Genomic DNA, 20,966 nt, shown 5'->3' with positions numbered 1-20,966 from the left:
GCAGCTTCCCACAGCAGCACATGAGCTCGCCCAGGGATTCACACAATGGACAGGATGGACAGAAACGCTCCCTGCCACACTAAGGTTGAGCCCTGCTCCCAGGAGTTGTATTTTCAGCCCTAATTCCGAGCCCTGGCTCTGCGCAGTGCGAATTTGTGCGTGCATGCTCGGGAGTGCAAGACAGAGCCCAGATGGCCCCACAGACCTTGGAGTTCCCAGCTACTTCACACATCTTTGAACTCCCTACCTTTTACTTCTCCATGCAACAACTGTCTGACATTAAAGATCTGAACCAAGTGTCTATAGTTATCCCAAGACTTTCTTTCATGAAAGGCCTAAACAAATCTGAAAATAGGTAATGGCCAATCCCGCACCTGACACATTGACCACAGCATGGGCAGAACATGGTTCTTGGCTTTCAGTTCCCTGCAGTATCCTCGGCTCTCATATGCTAATATAAGCCAAAACCACCAGGCAGACGAGACTCTCTGGTGATTCCTGCAATCACAATGCCAGCACTGCACTCCACACAAGTCTGACTGACTGCATGCATCAAAGAACAAAATTTAGGCTGTCAAGTATGTGCCACATTCAGCTCAGGATCTTATGTTAGCATCAGATGATGAAGCCCATGGATTAATGGAGTCTCCCTCCCGGATACTTGATCCCAGAGATTTATTTGAGCGGCTACCAAAATCCCAGGGGATTTGGACTTGCAGCTGTTGAAACTTCTTTTCTTCTCCCAAACACAGTCATGTTACAGTATCACCTTCCCAGTGGATCAAGCAGGTGAGTACACTGCCAAACAGCTCGCTTCCTTTGCTATTCCCATCAGATGTAGGTACTTCATTCTACTGCAACTGAATTAGCAGTCAAAAAAGTGGGAAGAAAACCCAATTCAAGCCTTGGCAGAACTGTAACTCAAGCCAGCTCAGGTCTCTGACCAGGACAGTCTTCCAGCATTTATACGAGGTGACTGAAAATGCTGGACTTCAAATGGTCAGGTTAAAAGTCTGAGCTAACCTTTAATGTAGCCATGGAACAACAGTCTTAGTGCCATCTGACCTGTGCCTTCATGTTACATCAGTCAGGGTACTTGTCTGGTAAACTGAAGTGGAAGATATTTGATGACTTAATCACTATTCATCCTATTTTGCCTCTTGGTATGATATCCTGTGGAAAAAAAAATTAAAGCAAGTGTGGCTTTGATATTCTAAATATTACAGGACCTGTAAGCAAATCGAAATGGAAGGATCCCTTCAGTGCTGTTGCTGAGTGCAGCATCACATCTCCTACGCTTACAAATTCCATTTGGGCATCTGAGAGGACAATAGCAAGTCCCAAGGGTGATGGAAAGTCACCCTTCCTCCCCCTCCCAGCTCTGGAAATGGCCTTTTATTTCCCAGAGAGCTCCTCAGCCCTCCCCAGGCAGGCTCCTGCTGCATTTGCTTCATGCATTCATCCGTTTGGTGTGGTCTCTTTTCAGTTTACTGGCGAAAACAATCTCCTCCTTTACATGATCTTGGAGCTAATATCTCTTTTACTGATCAGGACCTCCAGCAGCCTCAGCTTGGCCTTAACCTGCTTGTATTCGTTGTATTCTTCTGCCATAGGAGTGCGATCTTCTTTCTGCACGTTCCTGGTGGGAGAGAGCGCCAGCCATGAGCCTTCCTGTACCTGCACAGCTCCCCTCAGCTCCCTCCCTCTGCCCCCACCAGCAGCCGACAGCCTTGCAGAGGAGCTCCCCTTCCTCCACACGGTACAAAATCAAAATATTTTTACTTTTTTTTTTTGGGGGGGGGGGGGGGGGAGAAGGGGAGGGGAAATAAAGTTGAGGGGGCACACATGCCACTCCAGTGAAATGGAGGATACCTATGTATTGAGACTGAGCACAACCTCACAGTTCAAAATGCAAAATCTTACTGGAAACGTGCTCTACTTCACTGCCTCTACACAAGAGCAGAGAAAAAGAAAACAAACAAAAAACAAAACAAACAAACAACCCACAGCTCTTTCAGTTACAGGAACCAGCAGAGCAAAATAGAATATAGCTGCTTCCGCAGGGAACCACAGCAGTTTAATGAGTACACACATCTGTGAAAGGCAGCAAGATATTTGACCAGGTCAGATATGAGAGCTGATGTGAAACTGTCTCCAATTTTTAATGATTTCACAAGAACCTCTAAGGATGATGCTGGTGGCAAGAAGTTAACATGATAATTTAAAGAACACAAATATCTTAAAGCCTTTTATCAGGTCATTCATGAGGGACAATTTCTAAATACAAAACAGACACACAGCCACAGTTAAACACAGGAACCTGTTAAACCTGTGTCTAAATAGCAGGAATACGACAGAGATCTAAACATACTATATTCTTAGGGGAAAAAAAAAAAAAGTTTCTTTTACCATGGAGCAACTCTTCCATCATTCTGATCAATTGTGCTGGAGGAAGCTAATTTCCTGCACTTACACCTATGCTTCCCACTGCTTGTCCCAGACAACTCTTACAAAGAGCTGTAATCCCTAAAGGTTTTTTTTTAAAAAAATACTGTAAGAAAATTACTGTAATTGGAACTGTAATGACTGTGGGTAAAACAATAATGATGTTGTTGAAATACGTATGACTGAATTCAGAGAGTTTTCCACATTTGCAACCCTCTCTAGATGCCAAACAGATTACGAGTAGCTGAAAGACAGAATGATAATTAAGAAATTATTACCTTCCATTTTGTCGGAAAAAATTATCTTCAAAGTCTCTCAATTTTTTTCTAATTCGCTTTTTCTCTTCCCTGACTTCTTGGAGCTGCTCTAACAGTTCAGGGCTGTTGGATTTAAATAAACAAGATCATATGAAAATACAGAATTATAGCTGGAAACACAGAGTAAATCTACAGTAATATGTTATTAATATGCTATAAATCTTATCCATACAATCTTATCAAATTTGCCTGAAAATTCAGCTTACATAGATGCTTCATGAAGATTTGAAAGCCCCATATCCTGGTTGCTTTTTGATGGTATCTTATCATCCACAGGGGAAACAAAGCCATCAGCATCATCTTCTAGTTGATCCAAGAAGCTACGTACGTTGAAATCTGTTTTCATGGTAATTGTGAACTCTGGTTTCAGATTGCTGTCCTCCTCGGACCCCTCCTCTTCTTCCTACAGAAGGGGACAGATCACGCCCATAACAGGAGAGGTTACTCATTCCTTGTCAGAAACAGGTACCTTCTTTCACCACATGCACTGGGGAACAGATACGAAAAGAAGTGAATAGGAGGAGCAAGCACTTGAACTGCTAAGCGGTGCAGTACACTAGAGTATCACCAGCAAGACTCTCTGTACCCAAAGCTTTTACTGGAAAAGCTCGTGTTGACCAGCTCACATTGATTAAGGAGACACAATGCAACAACACTGAGTGAAACCATAATCTGCAGTTCTTACCAGCCTATTGCTTTATTTAATCAATATATTCTGATGCAAGTAAAAACACTTTTAGATCAACAGTCACTATGCACAAAATCTAAAACAAACCTGCATCCTCTGCCTTTCCTTGCAAATGCACCTACCAGCAATGTAGTCACAATAACATGAGAGTTGTCAGGCTAAAATATGAAGCTTCCTCAGAAGATGCTGCCTAACAGCTCTCCCCAACGGGCACGTTTGAGGCCTCGGATGCTCATACAGTGATGCCAGTGAGTTCAGATCACTGTTTCAATGGTCCAGTGCAGGACACGGCACTGCTATGCCTAACTTGATCTGGAGATCAGTCACCTACCTGGAATACACTAAAGATTGGAGTGGAAAAACTGTCTGGTGCAATTTCCCCAAAGCACAATGATGAATTGGTCATACTTAAATATTTTCCAAAGTTTTCAGGCAAAACATTTGGAAGTGTCTCTGCAGCACCTGGTACCTGCTAATTCACAACGTTCGCAACATAGAGCTTGTCCTGGGACAATGTCCAGAAATCACTGGGATTTTCAGGGAACAGTGCCCAGTTTTCTCTCACTTAAAGAGACATTTTTTGAAGGCAGTTTTCAGCCTTAATATCAAGAATAAGGAATGAAAATTAGAAGAATACAGTAAACACTAGCAAGGACAAGTGTCTTTCTCAAGGACAAAAATAATAAAAAAAAGATTTTTATATCTATGCAACTCTAATGGGGGAGATCTAAGCATATATATATGGCTTTAAAATCTTCTGATGGCTATTATCACAAAAATCATCAAGTATATGCCAAAATATAGTTACACGGGGATCCAAAGAAGCTCTCTTCTTTACTTTTCTTCTGCAGATTTCTTGCTAATAGTTCAATTAATCTTAAGAGATTTTTCCCTCATCTAAAGCCAAGACGCAAAAAGGAATACTGGGAGTCGGTGGCATTTAAAGGCACTCCCATTAAATCCTCAAAGTCAATGATTTGTAAGTGCACACATTAGCATGAGGCCAGAGCTTGCCCAGAGTTTCCTCCTTGCCACAGAGCTCTGGGCCACAAAATGTAATGCAAAGCCACAGGCTGAGAATTGCAGCCGAGACGGAGGCTTGAGGAGGAAGAAAAGATGAGCTGGAAAAAAAAGAATCTCTGAATAGTAACAACAACAACAACAAAAAGATACAAAGAGGTTTGAAAACATCTTAGGAAAATCTGTAGGGAACTGGTGGGAGTTAAAGCAATATTTAGCATATGATCCATTTCTCCAAAAGTAAACCACATAGCTACAGTAGAAGGCATAAAGCTGAGCCTTTCAAGAGACCCGCTGGTGCTGTGACTGCAGTCACGTACTATTTTAAACCCTGCAGACGATGTCAGGTTGGGTCACAGCCATTTGCAGCCCCTGACGCTGCCTGCCCTGCACAGCAGCGAGGACCAAGGCAGGAGAGCGCCACTGCTGTGTAGATGAGGGGAAGGATTTGCTAGTTGTCCTAGCTGGTAAAAATTGTGCACTTCCCTTTTAGGGAAATCTCTGGGGCTGCAAAGCAGGAGCTCCTGTGTGGTGCAACCAGCAGCTCACAGAGAGAGAGGCCAAGTCTCTGTGCTAGTTCAATCTGTGCATGCGGCAGCAGCCTCCTCCCCGCAGACACCCGTGTGCGCGGGGCAGCTGGTGAGGGCTGCTAGGACAGGGCACGCGCTGGCCTCGCTCCAGAGCCACGCGCACGGGCTGGCTGCCCGAGCCAGGAGCTCTGTGGCCCGCGGCTCAGGAATGCGCCTCCCGCCAAATGGGAGCCCATGGGAGGAAAAAGCAGTGTATCACTCATCCAGACCTCAGTGCCAAATACTACATCGGCTGCCTTTCCTTCTCAGAGGAGGAAGACCCAGTAGTGTCACAGCAGTCTGCAGCACTGAGAACCCCACAGCAGCCCAAGGAAGGAACGTAATGATCCTGTCATCCAAACCCGACCGTGCGTTAACTAACAGAACTGAGTTGTTCTTACTCCAGTCCTAGTGCTGCCCGTTTTAGAAATACCACTTACAAGGTGGGAGAAAAGAGCCCTGGATAAAACAAGCATGTGAATGGGAGAAGATACGGATCCCAAAAGTTCCCTGGTTGGCTCCACGCGCAAGTGTTAGTTCTGTGAGAGCTCATTCCCATTCCAGCCATGGTGCTGTGTGCAAGCCACAGAGCTTTGGAGTGAGAGAAACTACCACAAAACAAGTTAGCATTATTAAAAAGAAAGAAAAGCAACAAGATGCAACAGGTAATTGTGAGTCTTTGGCAAAATAAAATGTATTATGTGCAGGAGGCGGGGGGAACGAGAAGGAAGGGAAAGAATGCAAAGCCACAGAAATACTGTAGTCTGATCTACAACAACAGAGGGAAGAATTTATTCAGAACTGGCGAGGCTTAAAGCAGCTACTGATTTTTCAGGAAGACACTGCAAAAAATCAACACTGATGGAAAAAAACAATCGATCAATCAACCATTCTCTTTCATTGGTAGGAGGGGAGAACTGATGCAAACTGAGCAATTAGTTAGCAGCTGGAGGTCTTCACCTTTATCTCCTTGAAGAAGGAAGCTGTTTCGCCCTCGATAATTGGCTGCAGCAAAGGGCTTCTCCGCTTGCTGGAGGGGGAACCCTGTGACAGGTGTTAACAAGTATGTTACATTATGAACCCTTTCTCCTCCACAGCCTGCTCTCCTACTCAGCTCTCAGCTCATTCTCACTCACTTACACTCTCTCAGCTCATGGCCAGACCATCAAGAGAAATCTATTTCTTAAAGAAGAAAAATATTCTTGGCAAACCCCTCCAAGCTTGGACTGTTTTCTCTCAAGATGTTGCTTAGCAAGGGACTTCAGTGCCAAACGTGTAAGCGAAATGTCTGCTGCTGGAATACTAGCTGGGCAGGAACTACAAAGTAAAGGCTGCAAGAAAATAACCCATAGCCCGAGACACACACACAACACTTGGTTGGCTCTGCACGTGTATGGTGTACACCCAGCTAAACTCTCCAGGCCTGCTTTCCAGGAGCCTCATTTCCCACTAAAGTGCCTCAAGACTTGGATATGGGTTTTCAAAGGTCTCCAGCCTCAGCAGGAACCTCTCACAGCTCTTGTTAGAGGGGCTAGGGAAAACTATTTTCCTCTACTAGCCACTGTGAGAGTTCAATTTTGTCTCTAAACTGGATTTGAGCTCACTTCTGAGAGCTCTACCTTAAACTGCCCATGCAGAGCTGGAGGGTTTCTTCCTTCTGACTGCCAAAGGCTGTCTTCACAGCACACCCTGGGGAGTATTTTGCATACTCAAAGAACAGCTTTTTGTTTTGTTTTAAATGCAGGACCACCTCCCACTATGTGCAGAAAAATGCACTTCTCTGTGTGTCTGACTGCACTGAGTAATGCTGTGCCAGTCCATTCACTTCAGCGGGCAGTCTACAAAAATCAGCACCCAGTACTTGAGTGCTGCCTGGTAACTGCAAAAGAGTAAGGGATCATACATGACAGACAAAGCAAGCAGCAACCAATATAAAACAATTCTCTTTCTACAGACAGGTTGAAAGGATTCTCTACATAGTTTTTAGTCAAATGTATATTTTTAAAAGTGTTGTACACAAGTTGTCTAAAATTTGAGATTTTTTGCTCACTAGAGGGATTCACTGGTTTCCCTGCTAGTGTCACACCCTCCTTGCCAGAGCATCATCCCAAATAAGGAAATGTCAAATAAGGAAATGCCACTTGCAGCAACTCTTTAATACAAGTCAAGTGCTCAGAGGCTGCTGGCACCTTCTTTCAGCCAAGTGGAATCTCACCCGCTGTAGGACCCACACAAGTCTATGAAAATACAACATTTTATCATGTGTAACCAACAAACATGAAGGCCTACAGCTCTTGAGGGTAGCCTGGTAAGGAAAGGGAAGGGAGGCTGTAGCCAAACACAGAGTGATAAAATAGCAGCAGCCCAATGGAAAAGAGGAGAAACAATATGAGGTGAGATGGGCCCCATGACTCACCAGTAGGCACTAGAGTCCCTTGACCAGCTTCACCCTTGGCTGGCTTAATCTGGAATGTCAACAGTTCACTCTTATTTACTTAATCTTTGGGTGATAAGGGAGTTTGGGAGTTGGCCTCTGTGACTCTGCTGTATGCAAAGGTGTGGTGAATGCCCTGTTTTCTAACCCCAAACCAAAAAAAGAAAAAATAGCTGCTAGGAGAATTTTCTACTCACAATAATAGGAATAGTGTTGGCCCTGGAGAGGATCTGTTTGACCAAGCGATATCTGTCATATAATGGCTTCATCACCTGTCGTTCATTTTTGGTTACCTGGAAAGGAATAAGAAATAAGATCCATGAAACAAACCTGCAGCAGAGAGTCCACTCCCTAATGCATTTTCCTGTAATCACTCTTAGTCAGAGGGAACTTCTAGGGAATTTTACAAGGACAACAGTCCAGTAGCAAGGACATGGAGATTGGAATTGTGGGTGCTCCTCATCCAGTGCTCAGGAGCTCAGGAACACCCATGCTGCAGGTGTCTTGCAAAGTGGCTGTGTGAGACAGAAGATTAAAAAAAAAAAACCAAAAAAAACCCAAAAAAAACCCAGCTTAGGTATCATGTGTACACTGCACAAAACCAGCTATAGAGCCACTAGTCCGTGCTTTTAAACATGTCTGGCATTGTCAGGCACAACATGAGGTTTCCCACACTCATTCTTGTGACAGAGATGTCAGAGGCACCATTTATGACCCAGGAAATGAGAAAGAAGCTGCAATAAATGTCTTTCTCCCCAGGGAGGCTTTCCCAGGGTAGATTAACCTACCAACTTCACAAAAGTCACAAAATCTCTCTCTCCTACTTCTTTCCTCCTTTTAATTTCCTCTCAAAGCCAGCAGTTCATTTAAGCTGCTTACCTTTTCCTTCCACCTTTCCTCCAAGCAACTTTGCTGGAAGAACAGCTACCCTGGAGCTGAGATAGGATGAAGGTATCAGGGTTACATGACAAAGAAGAGACAGCATAGCACTATGCTGCCCACCTCAAACCTTCCTTGCATTGCTCTGACCCTAGGTCCCATCCTCCTAGCTGTACACTGCACTCTCCGCCTCAGTTTGAGAACTGCTATTCAAAGCTTCTGTCATTGATTCAACTCTAAACTAAGCAGAAAATCTCAGTGGTACTGAAAGTGCAGAAGAGATGACCTAATCTCATAGCAAACAATAGCCAGTGTGGGAAAGTAAAAGTTTGTCCAACTAAGAACTAGTAGTAACGAAGTGGGGCTGTATCTTGGTAGAAGGGCTGGAAAACAAACAAAACATTCAGCAGAACCAAACTGATCATCCTCCTCCTTTGTATTTGGCATTGTTTGACCTACATCTAGGGACTGTCCTTCCACTAGATCTTTTGTTTATCTTGAGATTATAAAACTCTTAAAAGAGCAATCTTTAACCGATTCTGATGAAATTCCTTCCTTCCTCCCTCAAACCTTTTAACTGCTGCTAATCACCAGAGCATCTGAAGAGCTGCCATGCAAAAATCAGCATCGCCAGTGCAACCCTTAGAGAGCTTTTACAGCCTTGCTTTCTGCAACAGAAAGAGGAGAGGGTGATTTGGAAGTTGCATCATCATGACTCTGTTTCTTACTTCAGGAAGAGCTGGATAGGGAGGAACAGAAGGAAAACTTTTTGTTCCTAATTAGATTCAGTGGAAACATCCCCAAGTCTGAGATAGTGTATTCAGATCAACAATCTAAACTCTAGATCCTGTGTGACTTAAGACCTCCAAAGAGCAGCCTGGCTTCAACAACCCTGAATGGGACAGAACAGAGAACAAGCAACTCATGTTGATGAGCCACATATGACCAGCAGCACACAATCCCCTCAGCACTCTCTGCACTGAGTTTTGTGCTAAGTGTCTGCATCAATCATACTGACTAGCAAGCTGTCTCAAACATTTTTTTTTTCAACCAATTAACCTTAATCAGGTACAAAACGAAAAATAGGCTGGCCTATTGGCTCCTATCATTCCTAGCTTTGCTATGTTAGGAGCTAGTATAACATAAGGCATAGCATTAATGTTGGCTCAGGTGGTCAGGAGGTTGAGAACCAAACCTTTAGTTACTGACACTTCAAAGAAGATAAAGATCCCTGTTCTGTATAGAAAGAAAGAAAAGAGAAAAACCACAACCACTCAAAAAAAAAAAAGCCTTGAAATGGGCAAAAAAAAATCCTATGTGTGCTGGGAAATGGAAAAATACATGACAGGCTTCAGAGTCTGGACATCACTATGTAGCAACATGACAAAGAATTAATTTAGGCATCAAAGGTGTCTCTGCTGGAGTAGGGGGGTTGCACTAGATGATCTCTAGAGGTCCCTTCCAACCTCAACCATTCTCTGATTCTGTGAAGGCAACTTTATGGGCCTCAGTCAGCCACACAGCACATTTAAACAGAAAGTAGACTCTGAGGGAAAACGTTTTGCACATGGGCAAAGTGTCTCACTAGGTAAACATAAATAATACCAGTGAAATCTGAGTATATTTTGGAAGAACATCAAAAAGCAAAAAACCTGCTAGAAAAACGAAGCCTTTGACACAACCCGGGGCCACACTCCATATGGCAAACAGCAGCAGCCAAGGAAGAGACCATTGCTCGCATTGTTTGAGCGGCTTGAAAACTTCCTCAGGGACAGATCTTTTGGCTTAACTAAACCGGTTCAGTTCCACCTCTGCAGGTTCATCTATCACTGGTGCAGAAAGACCCAGTTGCACAATAAATCCAAGCTCCATTGTTTTTCTTGTTTAGTTAAATATCTTAAAAAAATACTTGGCTGAACTACCTCCATTCTCCTTAAGCTCTCAGTACTTTTCCACTGCTGCAATGCCAGGAGCTGGAAGCAGCAAAAGCTCATCAGCTGCAGTCTTCCTTGCCATGTGGTTCAGTGTTGCTAGCTATAGACAGCTTACTTAAAAACAAATACATTAAAAAGCAGTTGTAGTAATAAAGTCTCTGAAAGGAAAGGCAAAAAAAAAAAAAAAAAAGGCTATGCTGATAAGCTGTGCTCTGGGCTTGCTTGCTGCCTTTTTAAACCGATGTAAATGAATTTACTTCATTGAGATGCCACCTTTACATGACTGTAAAAGCAGCAAAAACAGGCTTGGACTCTCTGCTAGGGAAGATAGGGAAGATTAAGGGGATTCTCTTGTATTGGCCTTTTGCTGTTTTACACATTGATAAAACTGTACGTCCTCTCACACAGCCACACTATTTTCACCTGCTGGCATATGTGTATGTATAGATATTAGTACTGCACTGTGCTGCTGTACATACCGGTCTGCCATGAATGCTTTCATAGTACAGCAGGGCTTTCTGAAGAGCCACTTTCTCAGCTGCTATCTGATCTCTTGTCATGTCCTGTAAACATAGAGAGAGGAGGAGGAAAAAAAGTTAGATTCCTAGATTCAAACAGTACCCAGGTCATCCTATCTTGTCATTAATGTTTGCAAGACTCACCACTTCTTTTCAGTCTCCTTTTCGCAGTTATATGTCTGCACATACTGTTATTTTGCACAGTGACAGAAGATTAAACCCCCAAAAAGATCTGGACAAGGTAGATATGTTGTATGAATGTAGGGGATTTATCAATTTTAAGTGTGGCATGACCCTATCATGCAGTTTTTAGCTGTAGTGATTGTTTTTCACTTAAGAAAGCCTGCAGCTTAAGTCCTGCAATGAAATCCATGTTCTTTATCTCTTGCAAAGTTTGCTGTCTTTACTTTGATTGTCATAAACACACTTAACTGAGAAGTCAAGTGCAGTCAAACCATCTCCTTCCAATTCCACTGTGGAGTGACAAGCTCTGGCAGACAGGCTGGGGAGACCAAGCCAAAAAAAGGGCAGACTGATTCAGGAGATCTCCCTAACTAAGTTTTCCAGAGCTCCTCCGCTGAACATTGCCTCCCTATCACTGCCCCTTACATTATCACAGACCATCTTTAAAAGGCCATGTGGTGAATTCTTACTACTGCTGCAAAACTGCGAAACATACTGTATATCTCCTTGTTCTGCAAACCTAGTAAATAAAGATAATAATGTCTGCCCCTCTCTTACAAAGCACTGCACAATTTACATGTCAGTAGGCTCAAGGACTTCATTTACAAGGCTACCAACAACTTGGGAACTACAGCATCAGTCACAGGGGGGTCTCCGCTGCTAAATCTCAGCGATTACAGAAGCTAACAGGACTCAACATAAAACTCAGAAGACTCAATATAAAACTCAGTGATAAAATGCCCTGGACAAGAGCATTCAGCTTTGGAGTGAACCAAAAGAAAACAGATGTCCTAATCTCTGAAATGATTGGAAGAATCAAAATTTGCCAAAGCTTTTGGACATAACAGAAATATTCAAACCTAAACACAAGGTGCCAGCATCCAGAAATGTTGCTCGGAATCTGTGACAATCAGATCAGTAAGAAAGCACAATGACATTCGGTAGAAAGAGAGCTCTAGGAAAATAAATCACATAGATTAAGACAGAGGGAAAGAAATAAATGCAAGTCAAGCAGGAATAACTGTTGTGGACTTAGTGTCAAAACCTAAAAGACTTTCACAAATGACTGTGCAGCCACGTGCTCCGCACTTATATGTAGAAGTCAAAATCTCATCTGCAGGCATCGTACCTTAATATCTTCAGGTCGGTTTGTGTCTGCTCGTTTTTCTTGAAGCTTCTTCTGGATAGAGTCAAGGGTCACTTCCACAGCAGGCTTGGCTGATTTATCTGACAGGTCTTGCTTCTTGTCATCTTCTTTTTCGAGCTGAGAACCAAAGCTCTTGGGGAGTGTGTTGCTCCGCTGACGCACCACAGGAGCAAGATCTTCCTCCGATATCTTCAGTTTTGACTCTGAAGGAGAGATTTTGACAAAAGAGAATTTATTTTTCTCTTTTAAAATGTGCCTTCGGTGAGAGGATCGCTGCCAAACATCCCATTAAGTGATGGCAACTCCAGCCCAGAAGGTATCCCCACAGGTGGCTGCTCACCTTTAAGTTGCTTTCGGAATTTGGCTAAGTCATTTGTCCATTTAAGCACTTCAGGGTTGGCTGCTTTGTCACTGTGGGAAGGCTGCGAGGAAAGAATAGCCATGGTGAATCTGTGCTAAACCATCAGCAGAGACCACTGACATAGACGCCTGTCACGAAGATGTACAGCAGAGTTTGGACCCACAACACAGCGAAGACGCTGCCTTCTGACTGCTACTTGCACGACTATTACCAGCTCACCTCAGACCTTGCTTCGATTGCCCTGCCTCTCACAACACCATCTCTTAGGGCCACTTCGACATTGATTTCTGTTGTAAAACACTAAATTTCTGAAGACAAATTCAAATACTATGTTTCAAGAGGGCCTCAGAGGGCCTGATTCATTCTGTCCCTGGTCTACTTCTTGCTACCATGTAGGCACCCCAAAATAGGAGAAATCCCACACAAGAGGTTTGAGGAGAGCCAAGATGTATGTATTCATACTGAAGGTTGTCTCCAAAAACAAATAATCCAAATGCTTGGGCTAAGAGAGCTCTGCACATTTCATTCAGCCTTTCTCAACTGCAGCATTATCCTTTGTGACTTAGTTCACCAGCAAACATGCACAGATGTGAAGCTTTACTTCCTTAAAAAGCTTTCTGTGCATCAGAAGGGCATGTCAGGAATAATTAGAGTACAGTACACTGCTGCTGCTCAGTAGCATTTGACTGTGGTTCCTCACACAGGAGCAAAGGCGTCTGTTCTCCTCTCTTCCTTTGAGATGCTCTGGTGTCCTGGGATTACTGTCAGGGAGGCTTATGCAAATGAGACCTGCAGTTGTGCTTCCCAGCAGCCAAACTTCCAGTAAACAAACAAACGAGAAGTTTAGCATGGCTGTTCCCACACTGTAAGATATTGGCTCTTAGAACACTATCTAAATCAGTGAGCAAAATTTTATGAGTTCATTAGGCTATTTCTCATGCTGCACTGACAGCACGCACTACTTGGGAAGGGCTGGCAGGCTTTTAGTTTGTTAGGCAAAACACATTTTTTTCTCAAAAAAAGTCCAGCTCTGTGTATATGTTTGACAGCATTCCGTGATGTCCTTTGCCTCTGGCTAATCCACACCAGCGCTTAACTCCTAAACACTCACTCTGTATTTCCTCTCCTCTTCAAATTTGTCCTCAAACTTCCTGATCTTTTTCTTCAGTCCCTGAATCCTCCGGGTCAACTGTGCAGGGGTCAGGTCCTCTCTGTCATCTTCATAAGATCCCAAGGACGAACTCCGCCTCCTACCAAGAGCAGAGATGGCAGTAAGAATTTATTCAGTATCTTTTCATGTGCAGAAGGCCAGTTACACTTTGGGTAAGTAAGGGCAAATCCCATCCAAGTGAGAAAACTATGCTGCTGCTCTCTAATGACAGCGCAACAGGATACTATATTAAGACGATAACAGCCTCTTTTGGTGACAGGAACTCCCTAGATATTAATTCACAAGCCCAGAAACCATGGGAGTTACTGAAAACTTTTATAAAAATTATAAACTGTCTGGTGGTAGGAACAGGATCCCAGTAGAACTCACCTCATGAATGAATGGGAATTGGGAGGGGAAGGAGGCACTTCTGTATCATCCAGGTATTGTTGGCTCTGTCCATAGGCGTAGAAACGAGGGGACAGCATCGGATCACTGTCCTCATCCAGAAGCTGGCGAATTAAACGGCCAGCCTGCGGGGAAAGGCGAGCCTCATCTGAATCTAAGTTGTCTCGCTGCCAGGAGGAAAGAGCAGGAATGGGCTCTGGAAACAGTAAAACAAAAGCTGCTTTTATCATTCTTGTTTTGCATATACTACATACTCAAGAGACATATGTAAACATAACCTGCCCTTGATTCTTCATTGTCAGGCAATCTCTGGGTCATTATTCACATCTGCCCAGGGCGCAAAGCAGTACAAAACACTGCCACAGTGGGTGCTCTGCACAAGCATAAACAACCACCTGGGTGCAACAGAATACTGTGCCCAAAATCTGGCCAGTAATTACCATGGACTGATACCAAGGAATATGATACCAAGGCGCCTTTGAGGAAAGGGTATGCTGGATAAAACGGCATTATTGACATGTGGCTGTAAGAGAAATATGTTCAATTTTCAGGAGGAGCAAATGCTTTAAATGAGTAATAAAATAACTGTACTCCTGCAGTCCTCAGACCCCTGCACTCCAACACAACTTGGCTCCCAGCTAGTATAAATTCAAAGACTGGCAGTAAGCATGCATTTTTCTAGCCTGTAGGGAAAGGGGGTCTCATATTACTACCTGTTCCAAAGAGTATCGACCCTGTAAAACGACAATAGTGATGTTACCATATTACCAGTGATGGCAATATGGTCTGAGTTTTCCTCTCTTCTCTCTCATCAGCAAACCCAGACTGTACCAGAAGCTGTATGGCTGCTTAGTAGCATGATAGAGAAGTAAAAAAATTTTCAATTCCCTGGGTAATCTAACTGGCTGGAAGTAAAAACAACCCTGTATATGGGCATGGCGGGGTAGGAGAGAAATGGAAACCCGATTTAGCATTGCTGATTAGCATTTAGGAGCCCACATAAAGCAATCACCTCAGTCTTGTGATCACTCCTGCTAGATGCCATAAGGGGTCTAATGTTCTGTGTTCAGATAGTTTACTAAGCTGATCTGCATGCTCCTACTTAGCACCATAGGATTAGACAGTTTAAGAGCCAGGCTTCCAGCTTATAAATCTAACAAATAGTTCTAGAGTCAAATAACTAAACAAAAACACTAGAGAAAGCTCACTGATATATTACAGATCCACAGATCTCCAGATTCATTATTTCCCGTGCTAGTGGGACTAAGCTTACTCCACTGAGAACCTAGTCTTTATAAGTTACCAGCATTTGAACAAGGAGCAGTATTTCTTTTGGCTGAGCAAGGGTAACATTTCCATAGCTCAAAATGGATCTCATGAAGATCACGTGAAGAATCACCAGCCAGTTTTCTCCTACCTCCAAACTGGGCAGTAGAGAGTCATCTACAATGCAGTAACAAGAGGCTTGAGAGCATTCTGCATATATCCTTGCACCAAATGTTATGTTCCTTCCCTTTCCTTCTTTCTCAGCACATGAATAGGGACTGCACGCCTCTGCTTAGAGACTGATGCTGTGTGCAAACTGGTGAGCTGTTCTGAAAGGGATGGTTGGAGGTTTCTGCCTAAGAGCCTTACTCAGGTGTTGTGCTAAGGGAAACATATACACCATGCATACACCTAGCTCACAGAAGTTACTTTGATGGGGGATGCAAGCCCCAGATGTATGGAGGCTGTATTATCATGGACTGGAAAGCTTATGTAGCCTACATTTTGTTGTGAATATCTGGAATATGATGTTTTTCTAAGCTGCCTTCACCTTGGCATCTCTAGTACCTGAAATATTTTGCTGAAGGAATCCAAATATTTTGCTGAAGTAATAAAAAAGGTAAAATGAAGGGCAAACCCTTGAGCCAAATTGTGACAACTCAGTGCAACACCCTTCCATGAATCTTAGATTGACATAAATTTCAGGAAGGTCTTTACAAGACTGCTTGAAGCAAAATAAAAGGCTGATAATGCAGGAGCCAATTTGATCCCTGGTCAAATTAAAGTGATTCTTCCAACATCTCTCATTCCCAATTTGTGCAAACTCCCACCTCCATACAGAAATGGAAAATGTTAAATCACATCCCAGGGAATTTAAATGGAATAAAGTTAGAAGAAATCCGTTGCATATTTAGCAAATTAAGCTTCTATCACACCTGCTAACAAAGCCATTAGCAAGCATGCACGATTCACGTGATTTTGTCCCGAGAAGGATTTACATGCCAGACATCATGCAACATTCAGAGCAGTGCAAGTCTCAAAAGGACTCTGATCAAGCCCCAGCTTAATGCAAGTTAGCAGGGACTGAGGCATGTGTAGCTTCTGCTTTGTTGTTATCAAAATAATGCCAAGAAACTCATGTTCCAAAGGAGAAGTCAAAAGAGGAAGGAAATATGTTCTCAAAGGAAAAATCAAATCTGAGATTCAGACAGAAGAAATGGCTCCTACAGAAATCAGGTGTTTTTAACCCTCATTCTTGGAAGGCTTGACTCTATGGATAAATCAATTCCCTTAGCAGTTACAAGTATTTAGAAGAAAAATCTCATCTGAACACAAAACTATTCTCCCTCCCTTCCCCAAAGTAACAGAGCAAATAATAAAGGAACATATTCAGATCAGAGTCATGCATCATCTCTACATCATGTGATAAACTGGATCAGAGCTATCATCTCCAATTTCTGTGTTTCTCATACTGGCCATATGCCAGATGCTTCAGCAGCAAGCACTGGAATGCTGGATTGCCCATAAAGTAGCTGACTAAAGGTGCACTTCTCCCTAACCTGTCATCGTGTGATCAATCAAATCTTGCCAGCTCCACGAGTGTCTCCTAGTCTCATCTCTGCAGCCACCATAACTGATCTATGTTGCTAACGCTGCTTTTAAGCACATCAGCCTGGCAAACAAAGGAGGCCGAACTCTTAGCTGCTGCAAACTGATGTAGGTCTAGAGAGATTAACGAGTCTAAACTAATTACAACACCTGAGGTCCTAGCATTAAATCCCACTTGAGAAAGAAAGACCTCTTGTAATGAAAGGAATAAAAGAATTTAAAACCCTAAAACATTCACTAGCTCACTAAAGCCCTATCTTTCACAAGACTTACACAGATTTGTTGAAAATATCCTTAAAACAGTGTCACCTTTTGATTTCTCAGGTTCAAGATAGTCTATTATACACTAATACACAGATACATATAACTCTTAAGTGTCTAAAAAATTCTAACAACCAGTTTCCCTACTGGTTATATATACTCTCTGCATGGGAAAGTATTAAGTCAGTCTATTTGTAAATAAGCTTCACCCTCAAAGTCTTACCACTGCAATACCTGTGTTGTCAACACTGAAGAGAATATTTATTCATTTAAAACTTTTACTCATTCTACTTTTTAAAGCTTAAAAGTGTACAAAAAAGAAAGTCTGTTTGCTTTTGAAGTGTTTGTTATTGTAAACTCTGCTTGAAATATCTATAAATTATCTTTAATTAGAGCAATAAGGCAAAGGAGGCAGCAATCGCACATCTCATCTATTTACTGAACACATCTATTTACTGAGCTGCCTGTCCAGCTTTCAATCACTCGCACGACTAGTCACTTTTATGAAGAGCTACTTCTCGTGCTTTTCAGAATTTCCTTCAGGGCAGATAGCAAATTTGGGGCTTGAATTTCATAAGAAGTCTACACAATAGCACTGGACTGTGAAAGAACACTGTGTCCTCTTCACTCATGGGCATAGGATTCAAAAACAATCCACAGCTAGATTAAAAACCTTTGCTATGGAAGTAGCTCTGGAAACACTGCTTCGCAAGCAGTCACAGCCTGTGCTGACCGAGGGGCTTTGCAGGCAGGGCTAGCAGTCAGGCAGCCCAGTTCTCTCTCCAGTGCCAGGGAAAGGGGCAAGGTGCAGGGTTGAAGTGACTGCTCATGAAACACCTCTGGCAAGGACTTCGATTTTGCATTTGCTGTGGAGACAGCTCAGGTCACAGCCAGCCTGAGAATAAAAACTGCTCCATTTGCACCCAGTGAATGCACACAAGTCAAACACTTCTTCCAGATCCCAGGACAGGCTGCTATTGCCTCAGCCCGAACTTGTGGCCGGCAGAGCCTGCTGCTTTGAGGAAGCAGGAAGCAAATCTCTGTGTTTGAGTTCTCCCTGCCTGGCTTTGGGCCAGGGGAACACATCCTGCAGGACTATAGTCAATCTCTCTGTGTACAGATTTGACCAAACAATAGAATTTTAAAATATCAGGTAGAAATCATTCCCACCAGAGAAAGTAACATGAAAAGCTGGGAATCTTGAGGTTGAGAACATTTCTTCCCCATCCTTGCTCACATCAGCTTATCTGGTACTAGTTCCAGATCATACTCCATACGATTTTAAACGTTTTTGAGGGTTTTAAGGCAACTCTGGGCTAAACATGGAGAGTTTGCTTGGGTGATGAATCAAAGCTAGTCAATAGTTACTGCCTTTGGAAGCACAGTCTTTTTCCTCCTCACAGGGGAGGTGACCAGAGAGGCAACGTGGAGCCCAAAATGATGTGTGAAGGTTTCAGCAACACAGGCTGGTAGGAGACGGGAGGTTGCTGGAGCCGGGATGGGTGGTAAATCCCTGCCTTGAACAGCTAATCTCACTGGCAGGCTCTGCCTTCAGCTGGGGAAAAGCGCCCACAGTTGAGGTTAACATCTTCCCCCTTTTGGCTGCTGCCAGCTTGATTTTGTATCCACAGCTAGGAAAGATTCAGTCTCTCATTGCCAAGACACAGAAACCACCATTTTGCTGCGCTTCTAACTGTACCAACAAAATGGTGATTCTGGAAGGCAAGTATTTTAGAAGGAAACGCCTCTGCCATCCCAGACAGCTGCTCCTTTTACAGCTGCCTACCTCTTCCCTTTGTCAGGTACATTTTAACAGGAAGGAAGAATGAAGGATCTGAAAAAAGCACTGTCATGCCTGCTTCTAGGCCTGTTTCATATCTACAATGCAAAAACCTAGAATCCAAACACCAGAGCATGCCTGCAACAAGGGATTTGTATCCAAGGTGCTGCTGATTTCATATGATAGGAGAGCTTTTGGCAGATATACAAGGGGCTGCAGCCTCCCCTCCATTGTTCATATGACTCCCATTAGTAACACTGGCAGTGATCGGCAGGCACCAGGAAGAAAAAAATAATCATTATTTCATAGGGTTCCCATGACAGCTGAAGCCACATATCACCTCTGGGGACAGAGACATGTTCACTCTGGCTGGAGACCTTTGGGGTGCTACTAATTAGCTTCCTGGCATACACAGACGCAAGCCAGGGCCTCTTGGGAGCCCTTCCTCAGAGCTTTGATCACCGCGCTTGCATGCTCAGTGCTAGCGTCAGCCCAGGGATCCCCGCCTAGCAGGGAAGGGGAGAATCCTCTCCCATCCATGGTGACTAGCCGTGCAGCCGAATCAAAGGCAACAGCACCTGATGGTTGTCTTTACTCATGGCTCAAGATGTTGTAACTACTCCTCTCCTGGAGGGAAGGGCAAAATGTACCAAGGCACGTACACTGTGGACCAGGGGCAAAGACCTTGATTTCTCAGTGTCTCACAGATTTGTTAATTAAGGTGACACTATTTCTGTTCTCTTGCTTTGTTTATTATGTATGACACTTCTATCTTCCTGTTCTTCTTCCCTGCTGAAGCCTCTCCTTCATTTATGAACCCCAACCTAACAAAAGAACCCATGCCTGTACCCAAGAGAGCAGCGTACTTCGTAGTTGGAACAGGGTCTGATCCTAGAGTTGCAGGTACCCTCGATCCTGCTCAGTATGAGAGGAAACTGAGATTCATGACACACAGATTTTCCCTCAGATTTCCCGTTCATTATATCTGCCAAAAAATAATAATTTTTACACACAGATTTTGCCTCCAAAGGCTTCAAAGAATAAAGTAAAAAAATGACTAATTGCACAGTGCTCATCGTCACAGAGCTGCAGCCTGAAAAGGTCAGTGCGCGCATCTCCCAAACCTTTACCTGGTTAAATAAGTCACTGCAAATAGCCAACCTAACATACACTCTGCAAAAGACAGCTAAGAAACCGTATTAAAATAATTCAAAGCATAAGCAATTTATCATGGCGTTTTGAGCTGTGAACTTTTTTTTTCCACAGCATACATTAAAAAGTCCACACTTGTCACCAAAAGACGGATTATTTAGATAGCCTCCTTCTAACTACGCTTTTCATATCTGTAGAGCATTTCAGGGGGAGTGGAAGCAAAGGGAGAAAGAAGGAAGCTGTTTTTAGCTTGCAAAATATCCAGTTTCACTGAAGTACAGGATTGTCTAACTTCTTAATACCCGAGTAACCAACCACCAAAAACTATGTTATCCTGAAGCTAACAGCACGAGAAGCACAGGAAAATTACTTCAAGAATAAAACACTATCTCTTTTCTTTCTCTAAATGGCAATTGGAATTGATATCAGTCCAGTATTTCACTTCCAGTTTTTCCAAACTTTCAGTTCCATATTCAGGCCAAAATAACTTTTTTTTTTTTGCAAAAGAACATCAGCCCATAAAGATATATCCAGCCCACTCAGATTTCCTCTCTCTGTTTTCACTCGTACCAACAGCCATCGCACAATCCTTCCTACCTTCCCAGTTGCTGTCATTGCATAGCGCTGTCAAATCCAGCTGAGGCACTTCTGACACAAAGCTGCTCTCCTGTTCATCTGCATCTTGATTTCTTTGCAACTTGGTTTCAGGAATACTTGGATGCTCTTGAATCTTCATACTTGAAGACGGCTGTATTCCCAGAAACCCATACAGATAGGAGAGAAAGAGAAAAATGGTTCAGGAGGAGGAAGGAGGAAAAACACCCTGCAGTCACAGCAGCAGTAAAC

General features: G+C 43.3%; 1 protein-coding gene across 6 annotated transcripts in view; it reads right to left on the bottom strand.

The window, feature by feature from the left end:
• Positions 1-653: 653 nt before the first annotated feature.
• Positions 654-20,966, bottom strand: part of FAM13A (family with sequence similarity 13 member A) — a 66,809-nt gene continuing 46,496 nt past the window's right edge. For 5 of the 6 annotated variants that reach the window (XM_088521947.1, XM_088521949.1, XM_088521950.1 and 2 more), the window contains 11 exons: positions 20,718-20,868; positions 14,036-14,249; positions 13,607-13,745; positions 12,475-12,556; positions 12,117-12,337; positions 10,766-10,849; positions 7,671-7,766; positions 6,000-6,083; positions 2,969-3,165; positions 2,724-2,825; positions 654-1,639 (listed from right to left, as the gene is read on the bottom strand). In XM_088521947.1, coding sequence (XP_088378073.1) covers positions 1,513-1,639; positions 2,724-2,825; positions 2,969-3,165; positions 6,000-6,083; positions 7,671-7,766; positions 10,766-10,849; positions 12,117-12,337; positions 12,475-12,556; positions 13,607-13,745; positions 14,036-14,249; positions 20,718-20,868 — 1,497 coding nt within the window. In that variant the 3' untranslated portion in view covers positions 654-1,512. The remainder of the gene's footprint in view (positions 1,640-2,723; positions 2,826-2,968; positions 3,166-5,999; positions 6,084-7,670; positions 7,767-10,765; positions 10,850-12,116; positions 12,338-12,474; positions 12,557-13,606; positions 13,746-14,035; positions 14,250-20,717; positions 20,869-20,966) is intronic. The other variant, XM_088521948.1, reaches the window with a different exon arrangement.

The sequence above is a fragment of the Tinamus guttatus genome, unplaced genomic scaffold (assembly GCF_059628265.1).
Source record: "Tinamus guttatus ecotype Peru unplaced genomic scaffold, ASM5962826v1 Tinamus_guttatus_pri_ptg000140l, whole genome shotgun sequence".
NCBI lineage: Eukaryota > Metazoa > Chordata > Aves > Tinamiformes > Tinamidae > Tinamus > Tinamus guttatus.
Note: the sequence above shows the minus strand (reverse complement) of the source record. Positions and strands in the feature narration are given on the sequence as shown.